Source organism: Barbatula barbatula (assembly GCF_947034865.1).
Source record: "Barbatula barbatula genome assembly, chromosome: 2".
Classification (NCBI taxonomy): domain Eukaryota; kingdom Metazoa; phylum Chordata; class Actinopteri; order Cypriniformes; family Nemacheilidae; genus Barbatula; species Barbatula barbatula.
Window position 1 is genome coordinate 16,951,240 of NC_136767.1, and position 27,645 is coordinate 16,978,884.

The 27,645-nt window shown below is 37.9% G+C and overlaps 2 protein-coding genes across 2 annotated transcripts; both read left to right on the forward strand.

The window, feature by feature from the left end:
- The first annotated feature begins 912 nt into the window (after positions 1-912).
- Positions 913-18,980, forward strand: map1b (microtubule-associated protein 1B). The gene is made up of 7 exons (XM_079477701.1): positions 913-1,300; positions 2,821-2,922; positions 9,593-9,675; positions 10,491-10,631; positions 10,809-15,981; positions 16,074-16,306; positions 16,415-18,980. Exons 1-7 carry the CDS (start codon positions 1,114-1,116, stop codon positions 16,568-16,570), a joined length of 6,075 nt encoding a protein of 2,024 aa, XP_079333827.1. The 5' UTR covers positions 913-1,113; the 3' UTR covers positions 16,571-18,980.
- A 3,938-nt stretch (positions 18,981-22,918) lies between these two features.
- On the forward strand, positions 22,919-27,417 carry ptcd2 (pentatricopeptide repeat domain 2). Its single transcript, XM_079474185.1, has 11 exons — positions 22,919-23,000; positions 23,131-23,288; positions 23,577-23,669; positions 23,775-23,904; positions 24,082-24,199; positions 24,320-24,398; positions 24,494-24,585; positions 24,936-25,049; positions 25,200-25,274; positions 25,349-25,462; positions 26,016-27,417. The coding sequence occupies exons 2-11, from the start codon at positions 23,177-23,179 to the stop codon at positions 26,238-26,240; spliced, it is 1,152 nt and encodes a 383-aa protein (XP_079330311.1). The 5' UTR covers positions 22,919-23,000; positions 23,131-23,176; the 3' UTR covers positions 26,241-27,417.
- Positions 27,418-27,645: the final 228 nt, after the last annotated feature.

Here is a 27,645-nt window from a genome sequence, read left to right on the forward strand (position 1 = left end):
CATAAGTATTTCATCATTAAAAATGGAAATAATCCTGTAAATATAATAACCCAGTAGGCTATAAAACTCAAAACAAACACAATATTACTACATTTTAAAATGAAAGTCTGGCATTTACCATTTATTAATATGAAAATGCTGAAATAGACAGTTTCAGGTGAACCCAATTACACTGCTGCAGTACAGCACAATAATAAACGGGAACATGAAAGATGCCATGGCGCTGCCTGACATGACATCATCAAGATGAGACAAGGACTATCACCATCTCTGGACAAATGAGCAAAGCTAAACTTAACAGCTTTGCTTCTTCCCTTCACTCTAAAAGAAGATACATACTTTGATAGTATATCTTGCATATAATAAAATAAGACTTTGGACTATTTTGAAATTGTGTATATTTCTTCTCATAACTACATAACACCAATAAAAAGAAAATACCTATACATATGCATGGTATTTGTAGTATGTTGGTATAAGCATTAATTGTATTATTTCCTCCTATTGACGTATTGCTTCATTCTCTTCTCTGTGAGTCGCTTTGGATACACGTGTCTGTTAAAAGCCTAAATGTAAAGAAAAAACAATACATCCATCGAACTGCAGTTGATTCGATTTGATACAAATGAAATAAAAACAGCTAAATAACACAAAACAGAATAAAGCCATATAACATAACAGTTGTCTGTTTTTGCAAATCAAATATTCATAGGCCTACAGTATAAGTAGGCTATATACACAATTTCAAAATAGTCTTACTTTTTAATTAAATAATTTTATGAATATTCGTTCGCAGTTCGATTGATACATCCATCCACGTAATTTCATTGCGTATGTAAAACATATTTTATTCATATATTTATTCTTAAATCTTTTCAAGGTTCCGACTGGACCCGCGCAGTTTTCTCATTTGCTGCGTGACATCATTTGGATGAGAGTGAGAGGAGAGGCAGCACCAGTAGTTCCTCATGATTATGACACACACAGTCTGGCGATATAAAAGTCGGGCCACTCCTTCTGCACCCCGTCGCTCGGCTTCAGATCCCAGCCAGCTTCAGGTTGCCGGACAGAGGCAGTGAGTGCGCCAGTGAATGCATATGAGTGTCTGAGAGAATGGCGACGCTAGTTGATCCTGTAGATACCCCCGCACCCTTCGGCGGTGCCAGTAGCATCAGGAACACTGCATCACCCACATCCTCGAAACAGCACTTCGACGACAGCAAATATTACCTGCTGGTGGTGATCGGAGAGCTGGTCACCGAAGAACATCTGAAGTGTGCCATTGCGGACATTGAGAAAGGTAGCTCGGCTGACATTTCTGTGTTATTTATACATACAAAACCATTTTGTTTGGATTTATCTTAGGCTGCGTGTCCTCTTCGTCAACTTTAGTTCTATAACCTTGAACCCACTTTGGGGTGCAGACAGAACAGCGGATTATTTTAGAACTGGGACTATACATTTATATTTTTGGAGACCGCGGGAAACTTTCCCTGCGTCGTGTTATTGGGATTCTTTGTTGAGTGAATATGTAGGTGGAAACTGTAGCGCAGCCCCTCCCTGTTTGTGACTGGCGAGTGTTGCACGTCTTATCAAACGGATCGCATCGCGCCACCTCGTTTCCCAAAGACATCATCAGCACCATTCTTACCAATGTCTGTTTTCATAGGGCGTGCGCAGCTCATCCGACGAGCATGATGTTGTTGCTGGCCATTGTCCTACGATGAAGTTCAGTTCCTTAGTTCTTTAACCTTTCTCTAGTATGATTCAGCATGTGTATTTATAGTGCGTCAATGCTTATCACTGCGACTGCGTCTGCTTTGATTTGATGTGGGGCGCGTCGGTTCTTTGTTTCCCAGACTGTCCTTTTGGTCCTGTTCTGTTTTAGTATTAAAATGAGAATGCACGAGGGAGATTTTTCCTCTTCCGTTTATTGTAAATAACGTTTTCCATTTTTCACTGAATGAAACACACCCAGTAATTGAAAAAGAAAGCGCATTGACTAACATTACGTTGGCAACAGCTGCGCACGACTGCAAGGAAAGCCATAACTTTATCCAGGAGACATGGTTGCAGCGCATCCTGATCGATTATCATCCCTTTATCATCCTTACATTCAGCTCAGTCACTCCTGTCTTGTCCGACACCGGCTTGTGGGCGTGGCGCTGTCCGCACTGCAGTGACTACGGATAGTCAGAAGGGCCTTGTTTGCATGCCAAAAGGGCGTTTCGGTTATTGGTGTGACCATGTGACAAACGTCATCTGTAGTTACGGTCCCTATAAGCAAAACACTGTGCACGTAAAAATGCAGAATTATTACAATTACAAACACGCCTACGTAGTACATTCAACTTTTTAGTGCATCCTGATTTTCTTTGTATCAAGAGTGCATTTGCCAGGTCTGGCATTGTATGTGTATGCATTTTTACCACTTTTGAGGATATTAGATAAATTAGATAAAGCTTTACAATAAATATTGCTTTAATTTAACTTTTAATTTACGTGCATTGACCATAACTTGTTTATTAGAATGAGCACAGACGTCCATGACATGAGTAAATGAGAATACATATGTGAATAACTAACTCTGACAAAAATGTCAGAGACAATCTTATCATTGAAAAGAGGCAATGCTCAGTTTACAGAAAAATGCAATACATATTTTTTCTATATATTTCTTGTCTCTTATTTAGACTTGGTTAGCTTATTGTAAGCCTTGTTGCAAACAGTCTGTGTGGTCAATGTATAAAGAACAAATCTCAGAGGTTTTAGTAATGTTTATACAGTTCACATTTTATGCTTTTTCATTCTGACTTGCAGGAATTCGTTCATGGGACACAAATCTTATTGATTGTAACCTGGACCAGGAGCTGAAGCTTTTTGTTTCTCGACACTCTGCCAGGTTTTCAGCCGATGTGAGAGGTAGGCTGAACATGATATGGTCACTTTTTATCCCTTAGCCAGCTCTAAGCCCAGCCAGTTTTTTTGTAGCAGTTTTTGATGAGATAAATTGATCTGAGTTTAATAATCTTACAATAAAAAGCAAGCACGGTTATTTTTTACACTGGCAGCTGGGGCACCAGAAATATTCTGTAAAATAAAAAAAAATCTGTAAAATGACATGGGTTCTAATTTTTTTTTGTGTAAAGTTGCAGTCTTTTTCTGTAATTTGACAGTTTTTGAGCGCAAAACTGGCAACTGGGGCGCCATAAATACACTCAAAATTTCCTGTAAAATTACGTGTTTATCATGCTTTTCTTGTAAATGTGCAGTCTTTTTCGGTATTTTTATGGTTTTTGACCATATTTCAAAAGTAATAATTTTGAAAAACATTTTTGGGACATTATTTATGAAAACTCAATAAATAAAAGTAAATAAATATCAGTAAAAATATTGTTACAGTGTAATAGGAAACTAACATAATCAGCATGAGTAAGCACTATGCCAGTCATTCTTTGAAGCTGTGATTGAATTTTAATAACAGAATCTTAATGTGGCTTGTCACAATACGTCATCCATTTCCAATGTTTTTTCCAGAATATCTCAATCCACAATGTATAGATCCAAAGAGCAGAACATACTACTGTATGCATGGGATGAAAAAGGATAAAAACTAAATGTGTGGTAAATAGCTGAAAAAGTCTAGACTAAGGTTTTATCTGCTTTTGAACTTGCGCAAAAGGCTTGCACAAAATGCCGTCAGATAATATTTTAGCATACAGGCTTTAAAACACCATTCACTTGAATAAATAATTAATTGGTGATTTGATTTTAATAACAGAATCTAATGTGGTTTGTCACAGAACGTCATATTTACAATTTATTTTTTCCAGAATATCTTAATCCACACTGTATAAATGCAAAGTGCAGAACATATATGGATTTTGATTCATTTGTATATTGCACCATTCTGATTCAAAGGAGGTATTTTAGACACATGAAACACATAGAGTTAAGGGAATGTAGCACACTAGGAAATGTAACATTGTCATGTTACACATGCAGGTTATATGACTATTTCAGTTGCCTTATTCTAATTGAACAGGTATATCTGAATTTAGTCAAACATACCATGTTTAATCTATAGAGAATTGTTTGTTACTATGATTGTTCATTCAATCTTCATCTGAAGATTAAGGTTTTGTCTGCTTATGAACAAATGTCCATGGGATTCAATTTCAAAATGCTTTCAGAATGATCATATTTTAGCATGATGGCTTCAAAACACCATTCACTTGAATAATTGATTATAAAGCAAATTTTAAACTTCTATATTACTGAAAATTCTGATTAAACTTCCTATTAGGCTTCCTATATGACAACAGTCATATAAATTATTTTTACAAGCTGGAAACGGTGGAAGTTCAATGGCAATCGTAAGGGACATATTTGATCAATACACAAATTGCTCTCAAAAATGTGCGCTCATCATCTTTGTTTTTTATTATCTGTTATTAAAGGACATAACTGAGCGTGCAGGCTCTGCTGTCTGCCAGCAAATCTCATTACTTTGCTGAGATCATCAGAATCCAGTTTGGGATTCTTATTCTTAATCTGAATGCCTTTCGGCGGAGGACAAAGACGGATGTATCATTGGCTACTAATCCTCTTTGTAGGATAAACCTGTGCACTTCCCGTTGTTGATTCATTTGCATAAATTAATGTATTGCTCAGTGAGTGTTTGCTTAAAGAGGCTTTTTAGACAATTAACAAAGGAATTATTAAGGGTGCAAAAAAGCATTAGGCATCCAACTTTTACCCAGTGGATGTCTGGATAATTTTCATATAATTTTGTATCAACCCCTTTTATTGTTACTCTTTTTTGTTTATTATTTTTTAACAGCAATGTCAGTAGCAATGTCAGTATTATAATACTTCTGATAACATTCAAAGCATTTTTAACACTAGTAATCTTAGTGCAGAATATAGTCTCTGTTGAAGGGTTACAGATAAATTGCAGGGGGGAGTGATTTGTAGCTAAGTGTGGTCGGTGTTGAAATATAAATTAACATGTGGACCCACACACACATACACAAATAAACACATGCTTATTCATATCACATAGGCACATCACTTTAGCCGATGTCCATATGGTGCTTGACACTTTAATTGTTTCCTTGCTTTAGAGTTTGAGCCTTCAAACAGTGCCTGGAGGTTTAATGTTAGATCAGCTATCATAGTTCAGCAAATGCACACAGGAACAGACAGTGCAGTATGTGATCAATAGCAAAGCATCAGCTTCTGTAAAGTAATCAATAAGCACTTAACTTTGATTGCTGTGCCCACTGTGTATGTATACAGTGAGTGATCATCAGAAATTCTGTGATATGATTAAAATTAACTGTATAGGATAATGTTACCGTACAGAATATGAATTGGCATTGTAATACAATATGATGCTATATCATCATGTAATAGGATGCTGCTTGATATAATCTGGTTTTCTGGTTAATTCGCTTTTCAGTAGTTTATGTTATGGCTAGATTAATGTTTTTTTTACATTAATCTTTTATCCAGCACTCTTTGCTTGTGAGACGGCAAAGGTCAGGGCTGGAAAGCTAATAATTTTATGTCTTTAAGATGAATATTGTTTTGTTGTTTGAAAGGGCCTTTATGTATTTATACCTTATGTAAAATCCCATTTTGGTATTTTGTTAAAAGGGCAGAGCAGAATATGTACAGAGAGACAAGGCGAGGGAGAAGTCAAGTTTCACGTTTATGGCAATGCTTTTGTGTGGATGTGTGTTTTGTTTATGCGTGTTTGTGATGACTGTTATTAGATGGTCAGCTGCCCGAAGGCTGTTCAGTCTGTATTAGTATCACAGACTGTGCGAGTTAAAATCGGGACAATGGGGGTGAGTTAAAAGTTCAATGAGGGTAGCAGATTAAAGCAAGCGTGCAGGTAAACCAATACTGAACCTGAGACGTCCTGAATCGAAAAGCAATGAAGTATGCCAGCTTTTTGACATTCCAGTGTGAATGACATCAGCAAAATAATTTAGGGTTTGTAGCTATCTGAAATATATATAATGAATTATTATGTTAATTTAGTTGCACAATTTTAGCAATTCTAGTTCAAACGTCCGCAGAACACAAAAGAAGATATTTTGAAGAATGTTGTTATCTGTGGGCCAGTACTGTTCGGTAACCAACTTTCTTCAAAATATCTTCTTTTGTGTTCTGCAGAAGAAAGAAAGTCATAAAGGTTTGAAGTGACAAGAGGTTGAGTAAATTATAACATTATTATTTTTGTTTATAGGTGAACTATCCCTTTAAGGCCATTACATTAACAGAAGCATATACAATTTTGTGTATGGTGGTGTTTATAAGAACAATAGATTTGTAAAAAAATCCCAAAAGAGCGCAGTCTTACGTCAAGTCTGGAAAATCAAGGCGTGGCAAGGGACTCATGTTAAAAGCACCATTTTACCCACCCATGTGGATAATAGTCAGTGGCAGCAGTTAGATTTTCCAAGGGGAGAGGAAAACTCTCTGCTATTGAGCGTGTTGTAATTCTCAGAGCTGTAGTTCGCACCACTGAATCTAATGACGTTTTTATCTCTCCATCTTTGTGGAGTTCCAGAGAGCAGCTGTTTTTGTCACATAAATAGGTACCCCCGATGTGAGGCAAACCTTTAATAATCCCGCGTTTCCTCTTGCTCAAGGTTGGGCCACACAGACATAGCACTCCTGACAGGTTTTGCCACCTACAGACCTGAAAGACAGAGAAAATTGAATGAGGTTGGAGAATATCTGCAGCTAAACTGCAGTATATCACAGAGCACTGCAGAACCTCTGTAGACAGCTACACTGTGTTCCACATAAAGTACCCACGCCTCTTCCCTACCTTGCTATGCAGATACCAGTCTAAATCTGATGCATTTTAAAACGAACGTCTCCCTCATTTGATTCAAATTTTCATCCTTTTATTCATTCTATCCTTACCTTCCCCCTCCATTCTTCAGTTGATCTTGATGAGGCAGGTTTTCCCAAAGGAACCCCACCTCACGTTTGCTGATGATCAGAGAGAGTTACCCATTTCTGAATCTGGGGTCTCAGACATGATGTTGGATTGCTAAAGTAAAGCTGTCAAATTACTGCTCTGCCTCTGTGGTAATTCTAAATGCCCCTTGTTTACAAAAGATGAGAGGGAAAACAGGAATCAGAAATGATAAAATGAAAGACTGGGAATGCACTGAAAATGGAGAGATATAAGCATATTATCATTCAATTTTTTACAACTTAATAAAGATAAAACTGAGGTGATGATCTTTGCCCCTGACAACATTACCCCCAAGTTTACGCAGTTTTTGGAGGGTTTAGCTCTCTCTGACCCAAACTTGGAGAAACTTGGGTGTCATATTTGACAGAGCCTTGTATCTTAATAGTCATGTAAACTCAGAATTGATCTATTGTCTCAAAAAAAAACTAGACGGAGATGCTTATTCATGCCTTTATCTCTGTATACCTGTTTGAATGAATCCTCCATGAATCAACTGCAAGTTGTACAAAATGAAGCTGCAAGGCTTATGATTAGGTCCGGTAAGAGGTCCCACATTACTCCAATACTTAAGGACCTTCATTGGCTTCCTATTGCTTTTAGAGTGCATTTTAAAATTCTAGTTATTACTTACAGAGCCTTGCATGGTCAGGCACCCTCTTATATCCAGGATCTATTGTGTCCGGTCGGTCTCTAAGGTCATCTGACCTGGACTTTTGAATTATTCCAAGGTCACGTTTTAAGACAAAATGTGATCATGCTTTTTTTTGTTGTGGCTCCTAGGCTCTGGAAATCTCTCCATCTAACACTGAGAACAATGTGTTCTGAAAATTCATTTAAAAGACACAAAAGGGCAAGCTATCGACTAACAGTATGGCTAGGTGTTTTTTAATCTTTGGGATATTTTTTACTTAATATTTTCCTGATTTTATATTTTATTGCGTTTGACTGTTTTGAGTTGTCTGTGAGTAAGTGATGAGGCTGACATAACTATGGGCTTATAGACCTCTGCAGTAATCGCACATGCTTTGCTGACAGTCCTGCTGTTTCATGGATGCTTACAGCCACACCGCATCTGTAAAGCTTGATGAATTTATAATAGGATTGATTTACCCTCACGGATGGGATGGGTAGATTTTTACTTGAATTTATCATGAGTCATATGGACAGGATATTAGGTTAAAATTAGATAGAACCAGAGGCTGAATCAATGAAACAGTTTGAACATTGTTGTCACAATGTCAGACAGGGCCGCTGCTAGCCGTTTTGGTGCCCTAAGCATAATTCCATTATGATGCCCCCCCCCCCCCCTCTTAAAGGTGCAAACTTTTCTTCAGTAAACAGAATAGCAAAACAAAAAACTATAAATGTTTAACAGTAAAATCTCAATTCAGATTGCAAGCTGCACCGAAACTAAAGTTACTCGCCCCGCCCGGCACAGGCTTCGAACTGACGTCGGTCCGAATGGGAGACGAGCGCTCTAACGAGGAGGCTAAAGCGTCTTTGCTGGTTGGGTAGTGAGGTTTACACACTGCATTGCCTTTCACTAGCTGGCCTCCGTTACACAAGTTCGACACGCATTACGTTCAGTATCACCACATCATGCACATTTCCCGAATTTAATTTGATTAAACATGGACTTACCTGCAAGTCATGCACGGGCATCATCTCGCAGTTTTTTCTTTTTTTTCTCTGATCCTGACTCCTGCTGTCTTTTCGGGGCTATTTCCAAATAAGTTGCCTAGGCTACCGTCTATCAAACTGCGTCAGGCGCACGGGCGATCAACCGGCACTGCCGCGCGGACCGTACATGGGCGGGTGGTGGTGTGGATGGGGTGATATGGGATTGTTCGGCCGTTTTTTTTTACATATACATGGCTAAAATATGTCTGCCTAATTATTTTTCTATAGTCTAATGAAATAATATTAGATTAAAAAATTTTTTTTTCATCTGGCTATTTTTGGTGCCCCCTCAGCACTTGGTGCCCTACGCACAGTGCGTGATTCGCGTGGTGGGAGCGGCGGCGCTGATGTCAGAGGACATATGGGTAACACAAAATTCAAGAAAAGAGCAAACAGGAACAAACCACGGTGGAATAGACCTACTGGAAGCTATGAGTTGAGAAAGGATGACAATTTGCTGGAAGAATGGCAGAGGTTAATTAGGTATCTGTGTCAATAGAGCAGAGAGAAAGAAATGAGGAGGGAAGGAGAGAGTATTTTTTGTGCATGAGTACACAGTAGGCAATTATGTGGCACAGCTGTCACATAAGACACACACATGCGAATATATATGACACTAAGAGCTGAAGGAAGTGTGCTGGACAGGAAATGATGCCTTGTCTTTAGGAAAATAACAGACCACACATAAGGTTTTTCCCAGAATTTAATTTCTTGCTAAATGTATTTCCTCGCTTGACTTTGTGGTTTAGGTAACAGTGTTTGTATGGGCCACATTGTGATTAGCATGTCTCGGAAAAGCATTTTTATATACAGAAAAACAAAATTTTCTCTTTGAAAAGCGAATAACAGTAAAGTGCTCGAAGAAATGCATGTGCATCCTGTTTCTCATAAAATACATTTTATTTGCAGGGCAAAAGAGTCTGCACCACAAAAGCAATGTGCTGGAGACGGTGGTGCTCATTAATCCATCAGATGAAGCTGTTAGCACTGAGGTACACTTCCACCCCCCCCCCCCCCACACTACAATGCCTTTACATAAACGTATATTTATGCCACTAAAACGCATTTTAGTTTTGAGTGTCTGGTTGCTGTAAAGTAAACACGACTAAAACACCACTGGCAAAGTTAAATAAACCACAGTGAGGATAAGAATAAAAACACAGCAGCTTGTATCCTATGGGACATGAACACCATGACATGGTTACAGCCTTGACAACAACAAACACAAAAGACTCATATTTCGAAAATGATTATACTGCAGGTTTTTTTACATTTTAAAAAGAATATTGTTACATCATTCACTAGCACATACAAACATAAAAAACCCTTTGGGAGTGTCTCAAGTGCAGGCAAGCTCACACTTATGCACGCACACACACAACCCTTGTTCACACACTGTGACTGCAGTTTGACTCTGCATTAATAATATGGTAGAACACTGTAGGTCTGAGTCTGGCAGACCGCCCAGAACAGTCACTGGCAACAAACTGGAAAACTCTGGCTTGGACAGAACGCCAGAATGAGAAAGAAATAAGGCGGAAAACCAAAGATGCAGTTTGTTCTCATTAATGCAGAGTCATAAAATATACATTTTCTGTTCACTTAATTCTTGTGATGTAAGTGAGGAACATGATTTCACATTCTTTGCTATCCAAATAGTCACAACATTTTTTGAGAATTATTACATTTGCATAATTAAGGATGTTCACATGTCATTTTTGTGTTTCGGTTGTTGGCAAGATAGTCATTGATTAGTTGAAGGCAATGTAAATGTTTAATCAATCTCACACATTTCGTCTATGCCCAGGTACGTCTGATGGTCTCAGACACAGCTCACCAGAAGCTGCTTGTCTTGGCCGGACAGTGTTTTGAAAATACAGGCGAACTTATTCTACAGTCAGGATCCTTTTCTTTTTCCAGCTTCATTGGCATTTTTGCAGATCAAGAGGTGAGTAGTTGTCACTGTTTTTTTTTGCCAGTTTTATATTTCTTGAAAGGGTCTCTGTTGAGTAAAGATTTTTGAGCAACTGTCAACAGATATTAAGATTCAGCTTGCAGTGTATTTCAACATCCTTTACAGGATCAAACTGTCTTGTTCAATAAAATGTTTTCATTTGACTCACAGATTGGGGAGCTTTTAAGCACCGTACATCCAGCCAACAAAGCCAGCTTAACCCTTTTCTGTCCTGAACATGGTAACTGGAAAAATTCAAACCTCGACAAACACAACTTGCAAGACTTCATCCAAATGAAGCTTAACTCCCCGACTATCCTCCCAGAAATGGAAGGTCTCTCTGAATTTACGGAGTACCTCTCAGAATCCGTTGAGATCCCATCTCCGTTTGACATGCTCGAGCCCCCTACCTCAGGAGGGTTTCTAAAATTATCCAAACCATGCTGTTATATTTTCCCGGGTGGCCGAGGTGATTCAGCACTGTTTGCAGTTAATGGCTTCAACATGCTAATTAATGGTGGATCTGATAGAAAGTCTTGTTTTTGGAAGCTGGTAAGACATCTTGACCGAGTGGATTCTATTCTCCTAACACACATTGGAGATGACAACCTTCCTGGGATCAATAGCATGCTGCAGCGCAAAATTGCTGAACTTGAGGAGGAGCAGTCACAGGGATCCACAACTAACAGTGACTGGACAAAGAATATGATTTCACCCGACATTGGTGTTATGTTTGCCAACATGCCTGAGAACCTGGGGAACTCTGCTGCTAACTTCAGGGTTAGAAAAAATGCTGAGGAGGCATCTCTCACTCTACAATACTTAAACAAGCTGTCTTTGAAACCTGAACCTCTGCATAGGAACACAGGAAATACTATAGATCCTATTATACTTTTTCAGAAAATGGGGGTTGGAAAGCTTGAAATGTATGTTCTCAACCCAGCTAAGAATAGTAAAGAGTTGCAGTACTTCCTTAAAGAATGGACTGGCAGTGAAAAAGACAAAGCGCCCATCTTTTTACCAAATGGGAAAGAATCTGAGCTCCCAGTCACATACTTGTCTTCCATCTCATCACTGATTGTGTGGCATCCTGCTAACCCTTATGAAAAAATTGTCCGTGTTCTTTTCCCCGGTAATTCCACACAGAATAACATTCTTGAAGGCCTAGAGAAACTCAAACACTTAGATTTTCTCAAGCATAGTGTGATCACACAGAAAGAACTATCTTCAGATTTAGTCCCAACACTCAAGCAAGCAAAGATGAAACATAAGACAGACAGTAAGGAGAGCCTGAAGTCCACATCAAAACCATCACCGAGCAAACAGCTCCAAAAAGAGTCCAAAGAAGAAGCCTCTGAAAGAGTAAAAAAACATAGTAAAGCTGACTCCGTTCATTCTGTGGAAACTCAAGAGGCGATGCAAAAAACTGTGAAAAAAGTTAAATCTGGCGAAACAAATATCAAAAGCAAGACCGAGCAAACACCAAAAATCGACACACCAGAAAAAAAGAAGGTTGAGATCAAACCAAAAACTATAAAGAAAGAAACAAAGAAATTAGTGGAAAAGAGCGAAACAGATAGAAAAGATGTCAAACCCACACCCAAAAAAGAAGAGAAGGTGAAGAAAGAAGAGGCTAAAAAAGAGATAAAGAGAAGAGACATTAAAAAAGATTCCCTTTTAAAAGAAAGCAGAAAAGACGAAAGGAAAGAAACACAGAAAGATGAAAAAGAACCTAAGAAGGATTTGAGGAAGGCTGGAGGCTTAAAAAGGAATGTCACTGGCACAGCAGATGTAAAAAAGCCTGCGCCTAAGCCAAAGGTTGCAGCAAGAGGAAAGGGTCCTGGTAGTCCTGCAAAATCTAAAGACAAGGCTAAGTCTAAACCTGTCAAAAAGGAAGTTGGAGAATTAGTGGCGCCAACTTCTGTCTCAGGTCCTAGTGCTGAAGAACCAGCTGCTGAAGCTGCTGTCACAGAAACTCTTGAGGCTGAGAGATCATTGATGTCTTCTCCAGAAGATCTCACCAAAGACTTTGAGGCTTTGAAAGCAGAGGAGATGGTCCAAATGGTCCAAAATGACCAAATCCTATCTCAGACCAACATAGAAGATTCTGATCAAGGAGAGATTGTCAAACATGGAGAAATAACACTTTGCAAAGAGTCTCCAGAAGCTATAGAGTCCTTAGATGAAGGAATAGCAACCACTGAAGTTGAAGAGGAATGTGTAGGTACTCCAGGGGATCAAGAACTCAATCAAAAAAGCAATGGCACTAGTGAAAAATTTGAGGATGAGGGAACAGGGCTGGAAGAGTCATATGAGACCGGCGATTATGAAGAAAAGGGAGATATAGAGGAAGTGGATGAACAAGAAAGAACTAATTTGAAAGATCATGTAGAGCGAGAAGGGGAGCAGGAAATCAAGGGAGTATTAGATAATGGCACAGGTGAATCACAATTTAGACAAGACCAAGAAACTGAGAAGCAGGGTTTAGGTGCAACCACACCATCAAAGCTCTCTGCACCGGTTTCTCCCACACCTTCTTTTCATGGTGAAACCCTGCCAGCAGGTTCAGAAAGTGAAGCTGCGTCTGATGATGAAAATCGATATGAGCCTCCAGAAGAGTATACCACATCTGGACACACTCAGTCCACAATTGAGATCTCAAGTGTTCCGACTCCTATGGATGAAATGTCAACTCCAAGAGATGTGATGAGTGATGAGACCACGAATGATGAAAGTGATTCTCCCTCCCAAGATTTTGTAAAGTATGGTATTACCACAGATCATGAAATAAAGACACTCTCACCTCTCAAAGATCTTCCTGAGTTAGATCAATCAAAGAGTGATGCCACTGAGGGCCATGATTATCATGCATCAGCTTCCACAATTTCACCACCATCTTCACTGGAGGAAGACAAATCTGTCATGGAGTGTTTAGATAAAGATAAATTCTCATTTGGTTCAGACAGACTTAGTGATACTACTTCAACCATGCCTTTTGTCAGGTCACCTTCTGGCGACCAAAATATGAACATTGACTATGTTCATACAGGCGTGTCTTCACCAATTGAGCTGGGCACCACACTTGCAGGATTGTTAAAAGAAATGGACTCATACAGTCCAGAGGACAAAACATTAGAGGGTCCTTTATCTCCTCAGTCCTCAGGTCATACACCTTACTATCAATCCCCAGTGGAGGAGAAAGATGGCACTCCACCAACAGATGAAAATTACACGCCCCAAGGTCCCATTATTGTTGACATCACAAGTGATAAAGAATATTCTCCCAAACAGGCTAGCCCTATTGATGAAGTGGTGCCCATTTCACAAGTGGAAAAGGTGCAATCACCTTGTCTTGAAACAATCTCAACCAAAGAAGAAAAGTCACATTTTGAGCTTGACATTAATGATAAAATGCCAGCAACTGACAACAGTTCTACATCATCAATGCCACCACCTAAAGTCGAAAGTGTGTCTGAGACAAACCCTTTTGCAACATTTAAAGAAGATACCAAAATGTCCATATCTGAGGGAACCACATCTGATAAGTCTGGCACTTCGGTTGACGAAGCTGTTGCAGAGGATACATTTTCTCACATTGCCTCTGCTTCAACAGCATCACTTGCAACAAGTTCTTTACCAGAACCAACAACAGATGATGTCTCGCCATCACTGCATGCTGAGGTCGGCTCCCCGCATTCCACTGAGGTAGATGACTCTCTCTCCGTCTCTATTGTTCAGACTCCAACCACAATGCAAGAGGCCGAAGTCTCACCGTCTAAAGAGGAGAGTCCCTGGTCAATGTCAATCTCTCCTGATGTTTCAGGCAAACTTGGCATGCCACAGCAGGAAACAAAATCCCCCGAGCAGTCCAAGTTAGGTGAGCTTGAACAAGAATCTCCACTAAACTCATTTGCGTTAGATTTTAGCAAGCAGTCACCAGACCATGTGCCAGTAGGAGTTCAGTGTACAGCCACTGAAAATGGTCCAACAGAAGTTGATTACAGCCCCTCAGATGGAACAGATGTCTTGGGAGAACAGCGCAAACCTGGAGGAGTGGGGGAGAAGCCAATGCTTTTCAAAGAGTCAGGTAGTACCCAAGTTGCCTCCATTTCCCCGTCAGATGCTTCTCAGTCAACCCCATCAGTTACAACACCATCCCAAAATGGGGAGCCAAGAGAAATGTCCCTAAATGCTGGGTCTTTCTCAGAGACTGTGACTCCAAAAGCGTCCCCCCGCAATCAATCCCCCTCATCTCCTGGTGCATCTCTTGTTTCAGGAGGATCAAGTACCCTGTATGGGGAACCAGACAAAGGTAAAACTAGCCCCACCTCATTTTTCCATGAGAGTGGAATACATAAGCCAGAAGAAACCCAGCAGAGTATAGAGAAGACTTCTCCTGTTTCACCCTCCTCTTCTACCCTGTCTCCTACTTGTTTTTCACAAAAGAGAGATGAGTTCAAACTTGGCTTAGCGACCAATCCCTTCACCGACTCGAAATCCCCCACAAGTCCCAAAGTTTCATCACCATGCCAACATTCTCCCTCTTACAATCAGCCAGATGCTGAAGAGAAGTGTTCCAGCAGCACATCATATTCCTACACCTCACAACATGAGGAATCTACCAAGAACTGTGATGGTGGTTCTAAAGGGCCAGATACTTCCAAACCAAGTTTTTCTCATTCACGGGGAGATGTGGATTTGTGTTTGGTGACCTCCTGTGAATATAGGCATCCAAAGACTGAGCTTTCTCCCTCGTTTATAAACCCCAGCCCTCTTGAGTACTTCATGAATGAGGAAAATCCTCTTGAGGAAGAAAAGCCACTGGTTAAATCCGGGGGCGGACCACCTCCGCCTGGAGAAAAACAACAGAGCAAGCAATGTGAGGAAACTCCACCAACCTCTGTAAGTGAATCAGCACCCTCTCAAACTGACTCTGATGTTCCTCCTGGCACTGAGGAGTGCCCATCAATAACTGCAGATGCAAATATTGACTCTGAGGATGACTCAGAAACGCTACCAACAGATAGGACTCTCACTTATCGTCATGCAGACCCACCACCGGTAGCCCCCAGAGACCCTGCTCCTGCTCCACCACATCCTGAGGTCTCGATGGTGGATCCAGAGGTTCTTAAGGCTGAGGAGGCATCCCAAAAAGAGAATGGAGGGAAGCCAAAAAAGAGTAAAATCAGCAACAAAACCAAGTCGTCTACATCCAAGAGCCTGTCTAAAACAAGTGCCATCAAGGAGTTGAAAACATCTTCGCCAAAAAAGACTATTGAGGAAAAAGATGCCAAAAATGCTACCAATACATCTGCATCAAGAGGAGTGAAAAGTAACACTTTAGGTAACCCTAGCTGTACCCTGACAATTTTAAGATAGTCAAAATGTAGTTTGCAATATGTTTATTTTCTAACATACATTTTTCCTGGTTGTTAGCAAGCACAAAGGCCAGCAGTGGAATGTCAGTACCCAACTGTCCACCAATGTATATGGACTTAGTTTACATTCCAAATCACTGCAATGCCAAGAATGTCGATGCTGAGTTCTTCAAACGTATCCGGTCCTCCTACTATGTAGTCAGTGGTAATGATCAAACAGCACAGGAGCCGAGTAAGGCTGTCCTGGATGCGCTATTGGAAGGAAAATGCCAGTGGGGAAATAATATGCAGGTATGACATCACAATTTATTTCATATTGCAATAACTTACTTTCTTCAACAAATCATGTCTACCATGCAGTGATGTGGGATATAATTGTATATTTTCCTTATCCTCTAGGTCACACTTATTCCAACTCATGATACAGAAGTAATGAGGGAGTGGTATCAGGAAACCCATGAGAAGCAGCAAGATTTAAACATTATGGTTTTGGCCAGCAGCAGCACTGTGGTCATGCAAGACGAGTCTTTTCCTGCATGTAAGATAGAGCTGTAAATGTTAAGATATTGTATATGGGAGAACAAACCTTAAAAAAGACGTACCCCACACAATCACAAAAGCAACTATTTTGGCTTACATTCCAACCTCTCACTGGAGAAACATTTAGTTAACATTTCTCCATACAATCACTGTATCTCTTCTGAGGTCTCAGGTTGTAAAAATGAAGGACTACGCTGTTGAATCTGGTTTTGTTTGCCACTGAACAAGCACGTTATTGGCATACAGTATATATAACAAGCAAGTTATTGACCTCCTCAAACACACACATAGACAGCAAGATATTAATGCAAATTCAACAACAGAACAAATACATAATGACTGAACATTGTACTCTAAACTCAAATTTTCAACAAATAAATGGATCGCATAAACCCATTGATTGCAAATGTTTACACCAAAGTTTGAAGGATTGTTATGATGCCTTAGAAAGTTAAACTGAATGTACAAAAAAATGATGCACTTAATTTGAAAAAGATTAAATGTTGTGTATGATCCACATTCACAAAAAAACACATTACATGTATGTCATACGATGTTAAAGCTATATATGTACAATTACAAACATAATATTTTAGCAGCTCTGAGTTGTAATACTATAAATGTGAGGATTGCTACCTTTGCAGTTAAATTACACAACTATAAATTATAAATCTTGCCAACCAAAAAAAGCCACTATTAACTCACCCTCTTGTCATTTCAAACCTGTATGACTTTCTTTCTTCGGCAAAACACAAAAGAAGATATTTTGGAGAATGTTGTTAACAGCCCCCCATTCACTTGCATTAGTTACAATAGAAGTGAATGGGGGGTGGTGCTGTTCTGTTAGCAACATTTTTCAAAATATCTTCTTTTGTGTTCTGCAGAAAGAAAGTCATACAGGTTTGAAATGACGAGAGGGTGTGTAAATGATGACAGAATTTTAATTTTGAAGGTGAACTACTCCTTTAAAGCTACAGTTAACATTCATCTCATACCTTTTCCTCCAGGACTAGCAAACAAATCACTGACTTGAATTTAATAGATAGCCATTTATTGTTTTATACCGTCCATCTTGGATTTACTGTCTCATCTTTTTTTACAGGGAAAAAATTCTCCAATATTTGCTGCTTATTATTTGCACAGATTGATTATTTATTTTTACCTTTGTTTCTGATTAATACGGTAATATTTCAATGCCTTATTTAATGTTTATTCATTTGAATTTGCTAGCATTCCCATGCAGTTAATATTTAACAAGTAAAACTCACATGGATTTAAAGTTGTGTGAAAGTTGAAAACGATTGTTTTTGTTTTCATTCAATAACTATAGCTTTCTCATGCTCCAAATGGGGTTGGTTTGAAATGTAAATTGCATTTAATGTTTGCAGTGGTGCTGGTATTGATTTGAATCTCATCCATCTGCAATTGTAATTTTACTTTTTAGTCAATGTTGCCAGAGCCATCAAGTTGAAAACGGAAAACTTTCTTTAGTAATCTCTTATAAATACACTGTACATTAATTATAAATAGCTAGGTGACTGAGTGAGTGACGGGATGATGTGCAGGTGTAATGGATTGCTGTATACTTCACATTTTTCTCTGCTTACTTTTACTAAAGAGGAAACTCATTCTTTACTGCCAACCAATCGTTGCAAGGATATGACTGACATAATTCATGATTCACTTGGATAATGTTTATTGCATAAAAACTTCACTTTTCATCAAGAGCCACACAGTCTTGAAAATTCTAAGATCTCATCCAATCATCAAATTCTTATGACACCACCACTTGACTGGGCAGATTATACACAGATTATACCAGTATTCCAGTTATTTGATGTGTACTTGAAACACTAGGGTATATATGTGTAAGTGATATGATGATGCGACTACTTGAACAAACATGAACAGTGAATTTGGTTCCATCATGGTCCAACCCTTCAGAAGTTCATGTAACAATAACAATACACTCTTTCTGAAATGTGGAAAAATAATATTCAAACTAAACACTAGACTCTCCGTAATTATGTGACAGCAGCAGCATCTTACATTAACCACATGCTTCTGCAAACAAGACATCCAAATGACTTCAAACACCACACTTATTGCCGAATTTAACACTTGCCTTCACTTCTCTCCTCTCAAGCCTTCACGATCTGTGCCCTCTCTGCTCTCACACCTTCGGGTGCTTGTAACAATATGTCTGCAGTTGTGTATGAAATATATCTATATCTTGTGAACTTGCATCTTTCCTCTTTTCATTCCTAACCCCATATCTAGAGTAGCGGATAGTCTCAACTGGAAGTATTACCTTGTGATTTTTCTCATGTTTGTGTGCAATATCTTCTCCCACCTCTTGGGGGATTGATGTAAAGGGAAGTACAATTAAAAAGAGAAAATTAGTCCACAATAAAGAATTTTGTGGAAAATATCTTGTGTTCTTTATTATAGTTTATGTGCATGCGGGGAAGTGTGTGCTTGCGGTTGCTCGCAAGCATTTTTGTGAGAGTTGAATTGGCTATAAAAGAGATCTGTGCTCCAGGGATCATATGCCTCAGAGATGTGTCTATGACTAAACTCACAAAAAATGATTTATGCTGCCATTATGATTAGAAGATTAGGTGATTTATTTAGGTGATAGTTCACCCAAAGATAGAAATGTTGTCATCATTTACTCACGCTCTTGTCATTTCAAACCTGTATGACTTTCTGCTGAACACAAAAGATGATATTTTGGAGAATGTTGTTAACAGCCCCCCATTCACTTGCATTAGTTACAATAGAAGTGAATGGGGGCTGTGCTGTTTGGTAACCAACTTTCTTCAAAATATCTTCTTTTGTGTTTAGCATACGAAAGAATGTTATACAGGTTTGAAATGACAAGAGGGTGAGTAAATGATGACAGAATTATCTTTTTTTGTGTGAACTATCACTTAAACAAATGAAACGTGCTGTAATATTGTAATACTGTAATTGTTAAATAATAAAATATAAACACATTGATCAGTTAGTGTTAGTCAGTCTACCATGTCTCTAGTTTCACAGAGGACACCGAGGGCATTATTAAACCCAAACAGAACCATACTGTAGTGTTAAATCAAAATGGAAATGTCTAGCGGCAAAGTGCTAGTGAAATAACTTTGGCTGAAGTTCAATGTGAGAGGTCTGGGTCACAGCATGCAATCACTTTGATGTATCTGAGCATGATGCCATCAGATCAATGCAGGTCAGATAGGTCATATAACCTAAAAAGTCTAAAGATCAATTACATCTGAATGTGATATGTTTGACATTTTTTCATATTTTATCAGGTGGTACGATTTAATAAAAGTATTTTATAAAATAATATTTTTGTATATATTAATGCTGTAATATTTAAATATAACATATACAGTATGAAATACAATTATGATATATATTTAATAATTCAAATTGTTAACATATCCTTATTACATCTATTGAATTAATTAGGAATATACGCCTAGTGATGTGAATTGCTGGGTAATGGCAAAGAAAGTGATAAATATAATGGCCTTGCACATTACAGTATCCCCTTTTATAAATACAAAATACAGGGAAGACAAAATACAGTGACATGATTTACATGGTCAAAGCACTTTGTGTTCAATGCAATCGTACATTTTCATTTAGAAATTAAGAAGTACAAGGTATCATTGGCAGGAAACATTGTGAATGGACCTTATTTGGTTGCCTGTATACATTGAACACCTCCATTTTGGATCTCATCAATAATCCAGCGCACTTGAGAGTCAGCATCCAATTGGACTATATGGAGTCTCAGCTGAATGGGGTGAGGTGCTGTTGCTAAGGAAACACCCAGCAGAGTCCCACAAGGATCCTGCAAGAGTTACAACATCAGTTATTGTGTTACTGTCAATCTTTGGCACTAATCACACAAACACACACACACATTTAAACACAAGCATTCTACCCACCCGCCCACACATAGACACACTAACATATTTTCTTCTTTATTGGAATGAAAGGTTTCCCACGGTATAGTGCACTGCCAGAACCTCGCACAGCTATGGCAATACAATCGTCCTTCATCCAAACACCTCTTCAGAAGCATCACCCAATAAAATAAGTAACTCCACCCATTTCACCGTACACATAATTTATCTCTACCATTCTCGAAACACTGGGTTATCCACAAACCATGGAAACATTGACCTATCAAAATGAGTTATTGTCCAGCAGTACATTATAGTTTCCAGGGAGGATGCCCTTGGCTACAGCCACACACCCAGTCATCAATTTGGATGGCTACTCTACTGACCTACACCTAGATAACAAACCAATCTAAGAGTTTTTGTGTGTATTTAAGATTTTCATGCAGCATAAATATTTCAACAAGCCGGACATCATTTAGGATTCTTACAAATTAAATCTAGTGCATAAAAAAGAGCTTTGGATTTTTGTCAGGTCCCTGTACAACCGAAGCAGGAGCTCGATGCATTATTGTGGTGACATACTCAGACGCTCTTCTTCTAACCACCATTAATAATGGCCTTTCAGTCGGCAGAGGAAAGAAGCCTGGCAGTTATCCAGTTCATAATTGATTATTTCCAACTGTGTGGTTACAACAGAAAAAGAAAAGTGCTTGTAAAAGATTGAGCTCTGTCTTTGTTTTTGTTGTTATAATAAAACAACTCTGCAGACATTAAAGTGCCAGAGAATCCAAAAGTTTTATTTACCCACCAAACAGAAACCATGCAACAGTTATTTTATCAAACTAACTATTAAAAAACATTTTTTCTGTTTTTTGGGAATACAAATAATCTTTAACTTAACTCTACGATAAGAAAAAAGGCAGTTTGTTAAGTGGACAGTTGGTTTAGAGAAAGTCATTTAAAGTTAAAAACACAGTCCTTTAAAATGTATTTTATTCGAACAATAATAATTATGTTGGCTTGAGTGAGCCAACATACTGATATGCTAAATAAACATATTATTATTCTTCCGCCAAAAAAATTCTGACTGCTACTCCTCCTAGAGCTTTCTAGCTACAGCTGGTCTCACTTGAGTTGCTATATCTTTTCTAAGGGATTGGACTTACGGTTTTCCTAAAAATGCCGATCAAACTCTCCAAAAAGTCCCATTGACTTACATTGATGGAATGTTCAGGGAAGATGTCAACTGCCAACTTTGAAACATAAACATACACTCACTCTCTATAAATCTCTGCATTCATACCTACCTATCTACCAACTTATCTTTTTATCTCTTTATCTCTTTATCTCTTTATCGATAACACTAACCTTTTTCTTTTCTATCTCTTTTCTTAAAAAAATAAAATAATAATTTTGTCGCTTTGGAATAATGTTTTTTAAATGTTGCTTTGGATAAATGCGTCTGCTTAATGACTAAATGCAAATCTGTCTAGCTTTCTGTCTGTCTGTCTGTCTGTCTACCTACCTACTTATCTTGTTTTCTAATTATTTATTTATCTTTTTATCTAACACTAACCTCTTTTTCCTTTGTATCTCTTTTCTTAAAATATTTCTTTCTTTAAAATGATTAACTGTAATTATAAAATTTCTTTAAAATTAGACCTACCTATTTACCTACATATCTACTTATCGTTTTATCTATTTATCCTTTTTTCGATAACACTAACCTCTTTTTCTTTTCTATCTCTTGCTTAAAAAAATTAAATAATAATTTTGTCGTTTTGGGATGTTGCTTTCGATAAATGTGTCTGCTTAATGACTAAATGCAAATCTATTGATCTAAATATTTATTTATCTTTATATCTATAACACTGACCTCTTTTTCCTTTCTATCTCTTTTCTTAAAAAAAATTATAATTTTATCGCTTTTTATAAACATGTCTGCTAAATGCACTAATATCATCCATCCATCCATCCATCCATCCATCCATCCATCCATCCATCCATCCATCCATCCATCCATCCATCTTTCTTTCAGTCTCTACAATTATTAACTTTTAAACATAAACTATTTATCTACTCATCTGTCTGTCTGTCTGTCTTTTAAACTGTCCACTTTTCACAGTGTACAACTCTACACAATTCAAACTTTTAAACCAGACTTTCTCAAGCCAACATAAAGTTTGTTCACAAACTTTATCCTCATCTACTTGTCTCTACGCCCCTAGTTTATTCTCTGATCAGTAGCGCCATCTGCTGTTCGATATGAATTTGCTTCCTTTATATAGAGTACATATGTTGTACACTAAGATTGACCAGTAAAATATATATATATATACATTTTAAAGCAACGTTAATAGTATTTATTTCACAGTCATTGGCAAATCCTTTTCTGTAAATAAAAATTAAATGAATTAATAAAGTGTTACACTGCATCTGTTGTAAACATGCCGTTTACAGCAGAGCTCCATCTTGGATTGTTCCAGTTTAACCAAAAACGGGGGTGTCCGGTTTAACTAAATACTTGTTTGGTAACGTAAATTGAAGATGTCATTCCGAAATTTGCTTTTAGACTAAATAAATGTTTGTTGTCTGTCGCAAAACTTAACGTGCTTAAATATATTTACATTACTTAATACTTAGGTATTCAATGAATTGTAGGACAGGACACCGTGCGACACTCGGCGTGAGCTGGTTCAGTTCAGACATGGCGATGAGGGGACTGAGCGGTTATGTTCGCATTATACTGACCGATACAGCAAAAGCAGCAGTGCTCCGTGGAGCCCTGCAGTCAGACTGTTTGAAATGTCGAGACGGAGGTATTTGCTACAACCTCATAATGCGATTGTGTATTTAGTGTAACTTTAGCAGTACAAGCACACCATCATAGTCAGTCACCCTGTGAGTGAAGGGCCAATGTCATGCTTAAAGAAGTGACCCTTATGTTCGTTACACTTGTGCATACATGTGCATCTAAATATACAGTGTCGTCCTTGCTGATGAAGTACACTTAAATGCGTTATCTGCGCCAGATCTGCACTTCTCTTAAAAATATTGATGTTAACGATTAGTAAAATAACTTGACCTACATGTGACACCCGTTTCAGCCAAACGCTATCTCTTATCTGAAGATGTCCTAAAGCTGCAGGATTTTCAGGACAGGAAACTTGCCGTGGCCCATCAAGTGGCAGGATCAAAAGGCAGGTGTCACTGTCACTTTAATACTATGACACAGTACCATATACTGTAATGTCTCATAACAGAACTGACAATGTAGTTTATCTGATGTCCCGAATGTTCAACAGGTTATTATTTTGATATGGTAAACCAGAAGATGGAGAAAAAAGAGCTAATCTTGAAAGATGAATTGAAACTCCTTTTGCACTTATGCCAGTCTTCCGAAGACGTTATCATAGCAAGAAATGCGATTTACAGGTAATTGTCTGACCCACCTGCATCATTTTTCATATTTCGTCATTATTCATCTTTATATCAAAGATGTTTATTTTTTCCTAACAAGTAACAATTGGATTCTGCTAAGTGCTAGCAGAACAAAGATTATCTTAAAAATCTATGCTTAATGTATTCCTCTTTGTTTAATTTGTTGGGCAGGTACCATGAAGAGAATCGCAATATGGCATTTGGGGAATTCCGGTTTGGTCCTCTTTTTATGAGGTTGTGCTATGAACTGGGTTTAGAGGAGCTGGCAGCCACAACTCTGATGGATTCGGTACTTTCACATAAGCACACAATGTACAAAAGCACTGCTGTTTTTTTTGCACTTGTGGATAGATTGTATTTGAGATTGTGGTAAAAAGATGGAATTAACATGCATTTTGTCCTTGCATAGGCATTGAAAGGGTTTTTTTCAGACTCCACATCATTCAATATTGCCATTGACATGCTTTTCAATAAAGGATGCTATGAAAGTAAGTTTTTTTGGCATGTATCTCTATTACAAAGTCTTTTGTCAGCATAGTTTCAAAATTAGGGTCTATACTGTCTCTTTTCTTCTTTTTCCCAGGTGGCCTAGACGTGGTGGGAAAAATGAAAAGCTTTGGAGTGCCATTTAATAAAGACACCTTAACATTAGCTATTGCTACTTGCTATAAACTGGTAAGGGCTTGCTATATAAACGCATTTGAGAGTTGAAGGCTTGTATTGAAAGAAATAATACACCGGTTGAAAAGTAATGCGTGTTTGAGTACATTTTGCAAAAATCTGCCATTTATTTATTACTTTAAACCAATGAAACAGACTGTTGGTTTAGAATTAACATGCGGTATAGAATCCTCTGTAATCTTGTCATGTTTGTCAGAACATTCTGTTTACTCAACATTCTGTCATTCCTAATTCCAAAAATGTTGTCTCTTCAAAGTTATTGTATAAAGTTTAAAGTAACGAAATAACGTATGTTTGTATTGTTTGTAAGTCTACTGCCTAATGTTGTGTTATGTGATTGAAAGAACACCTCAAAGTCATATCGTGTCTGTTTGGCCATGTTGGAAGAAGGTCAAACAAAAGGCAGTCTTATCCCAAGACTTGCCTATTGCTTTGCCACGGCCCTTGCTCTCAAACAGGTAAGATGAAATAAATCTTCATATTAAATTTAAATAAAAAAATATTGTATTAAGTTGAAACTCAATTTGCATTCTTGCAGATGAGTATAATTTAGTTAAGTGTAGTTAAATTAAGCATAGTTTGAATACTTTATTTCTTGTTTATTTTAGAATGACGCAGAGAGAGCTCAGACAATCTTCTCTCAGATCATGTGCACAGACAGCCTACTGTGCCAGAACCTAAAGGCAAGTTTGTTTGTGTGTTTATGTCTAAATGAATGCTTTGAAATGTGCTTAATGTGTAACCACTTTGTTTTTAGGTTGTCATACTGGCTATGTCAGGGTCCATGAAAGATGCAATCTATGTCCTTACAACAGCCCTGGTGTCAAAGACTCCAGTGTTTGTGAAGAAACCAGAATTCTCTCAGGAAGTGGTAAGATATATATATATATATATATATATATATATCAGTATATAACTATGCCATTATAACTACAGTACATTACTGAGACTTAAATTGTTCTTTATTAGGGTTAGATGGAATAAAAAAAATGTAAGTAAAAATATATTGTATTTTATCTACTCATTGCAAAGTGTTGACATTCAACCATCGTCATGAGCTATCCCCTGGGATGCTTTTTAAAAGGTATTCCCGTGAATGCTGGGGCACTTGTCCAACTTATCCCTTTAAAAAATACATTAATCATTTAAAAAGAAAAGACAGCATAATTTATATTTGAAAGTAAAACTAATTTGGCATAGATTATAGTTTATAAAGTTCTCCAGATTTTAGGAAACATTTCCACAAGTCCAAGTGTCCTAAACTCTTGACAGGTAGTGTATATAAAAATGTTTTTAAGGATATATAAATTACACTTAATTCAGATTTGAATATGGCTATTGTATGAAAAACAGATTGCGCAGCAGGTTTCTCTCTGTCTCATTCTCTTTTTGTGTTATCTTCTGCTCCTCTCTGTTTGTCTAAGGTTAATGTGTTGAGGAAGAAGAGTGCTAATGGACTATGGGAGGGGAGTGTAGAGCAGGTGGTCAGACGGTTGGAAGACACTGGCCAGATCACCGAGCAGACCCTGGATGATTTCCTGTGTCACACTCCCTTAGGAAAGAAGAGGCCGCTGGGAATAATGGAGCAAGAGAGAAAAACCAGCCGAAGGACTCTTAGACCCCTGCAGTCCACACTACTGTCAGAGTGAGCACGGAGCAGAAGAGTCTCAGTAAATATACTCTTCATCTGCACCTTCTGAAGCCCCCGTTCAAGTCAAATCCAAGCTCATGCTTTGGCATCGACTACCACGTTTCTTATTAATACAACCGCAGATATCTTCGGCTAAAGAACTAGACTTTGAAAACCCTTTGAAATGTCACGTTCCTGTAATGTAATGGTTGATTATGTTTTTGAAGAGGTTTTTCTTTATAGATCAGTAAAACAGTCACATAATTTTCCATGTTTAGCAGCAATAAAAAGCATTTGGTTAATACACTGATAATCAATGTCACTCTATACATGCTGATAGTCATTTAAAAAGATCAAAAGATCAGTGGTTGAAATGTTTTTATACAATACCAAGGTGTTTCACATGCATAAACAGGACTATCACTGGATCTGCACCGGCATACTTTCACACCCTCCTACACCCCATCAAGAACCCTGCGTTCAGCAAACGAGCAGCGTTTTGTAATCCCTTCTCATAAGGGCACTAAATCCCCTTCCCTCTCATTCTCCTTCACAACTCCTTTCTGGTGGAACATTCCGGTCAACCACATCTCTCACAACCTTCAAAAACTATGCAAAGCCCATCTCTTCTGTGAATATCTGACAGACAAATAAAAAACACTAACCCTCTCTCTCAACAGGTAGTGGTTTATCTTTTGTTGAAACTAGTAACTTTGTATTAGCACCTATTGTACTATTGCTCTTTTATGACATATTGCTTATTGCTCTTTGAATTCTTTGCTTTGGATAAAAGCCTCTGCTAAATGACTAAATGTAAATGTGATGGTACTGAATCAGTATTTAAACATTTCTACTATTTAGAATATGAAATGTAGCATCAATTTGCTCATATGGTGCAACTTGTGTATGTGTTTTCCCAGTTACGGTTTGAATAAAATCAAGAGAGCTATTGAATAATCCTTAGTATTAATGTTTAAATATACAAACACAATAATCCTAATTAGGTAACAGATAACTAAATGTACCTAAATCTGTATAATAATGGGGTTCTTGATCTTGACCGGGCTCATTTGGTGGCTAAACAATCGGTTAAGGTTTAGCCATGAATGCCTAAAGTTGCGGACAGCCATAAGGCTTTCACTTCTTTTTACTGTATAAAAAAACACCCTGTTGTTTAACATGTACTTTTCTAAACACTTTATTATTAATTCTGTTAAACACATAAAATATATTTTGAAGAATGTAGACGAGCAAACCGTCTTTATCCAAATATCTCTCTCTGTGTTCAATTGAACAAAGAAATGTTTACATTTTGGTGTGAACCATCACTTTAAATGGTTAATTTTGTTGAAAAAAAGACATAATTTTCTATGTTTAAAAAGATCACTCGCCCAACGTGGGGCTCGAACCCACGACCCTGAGAT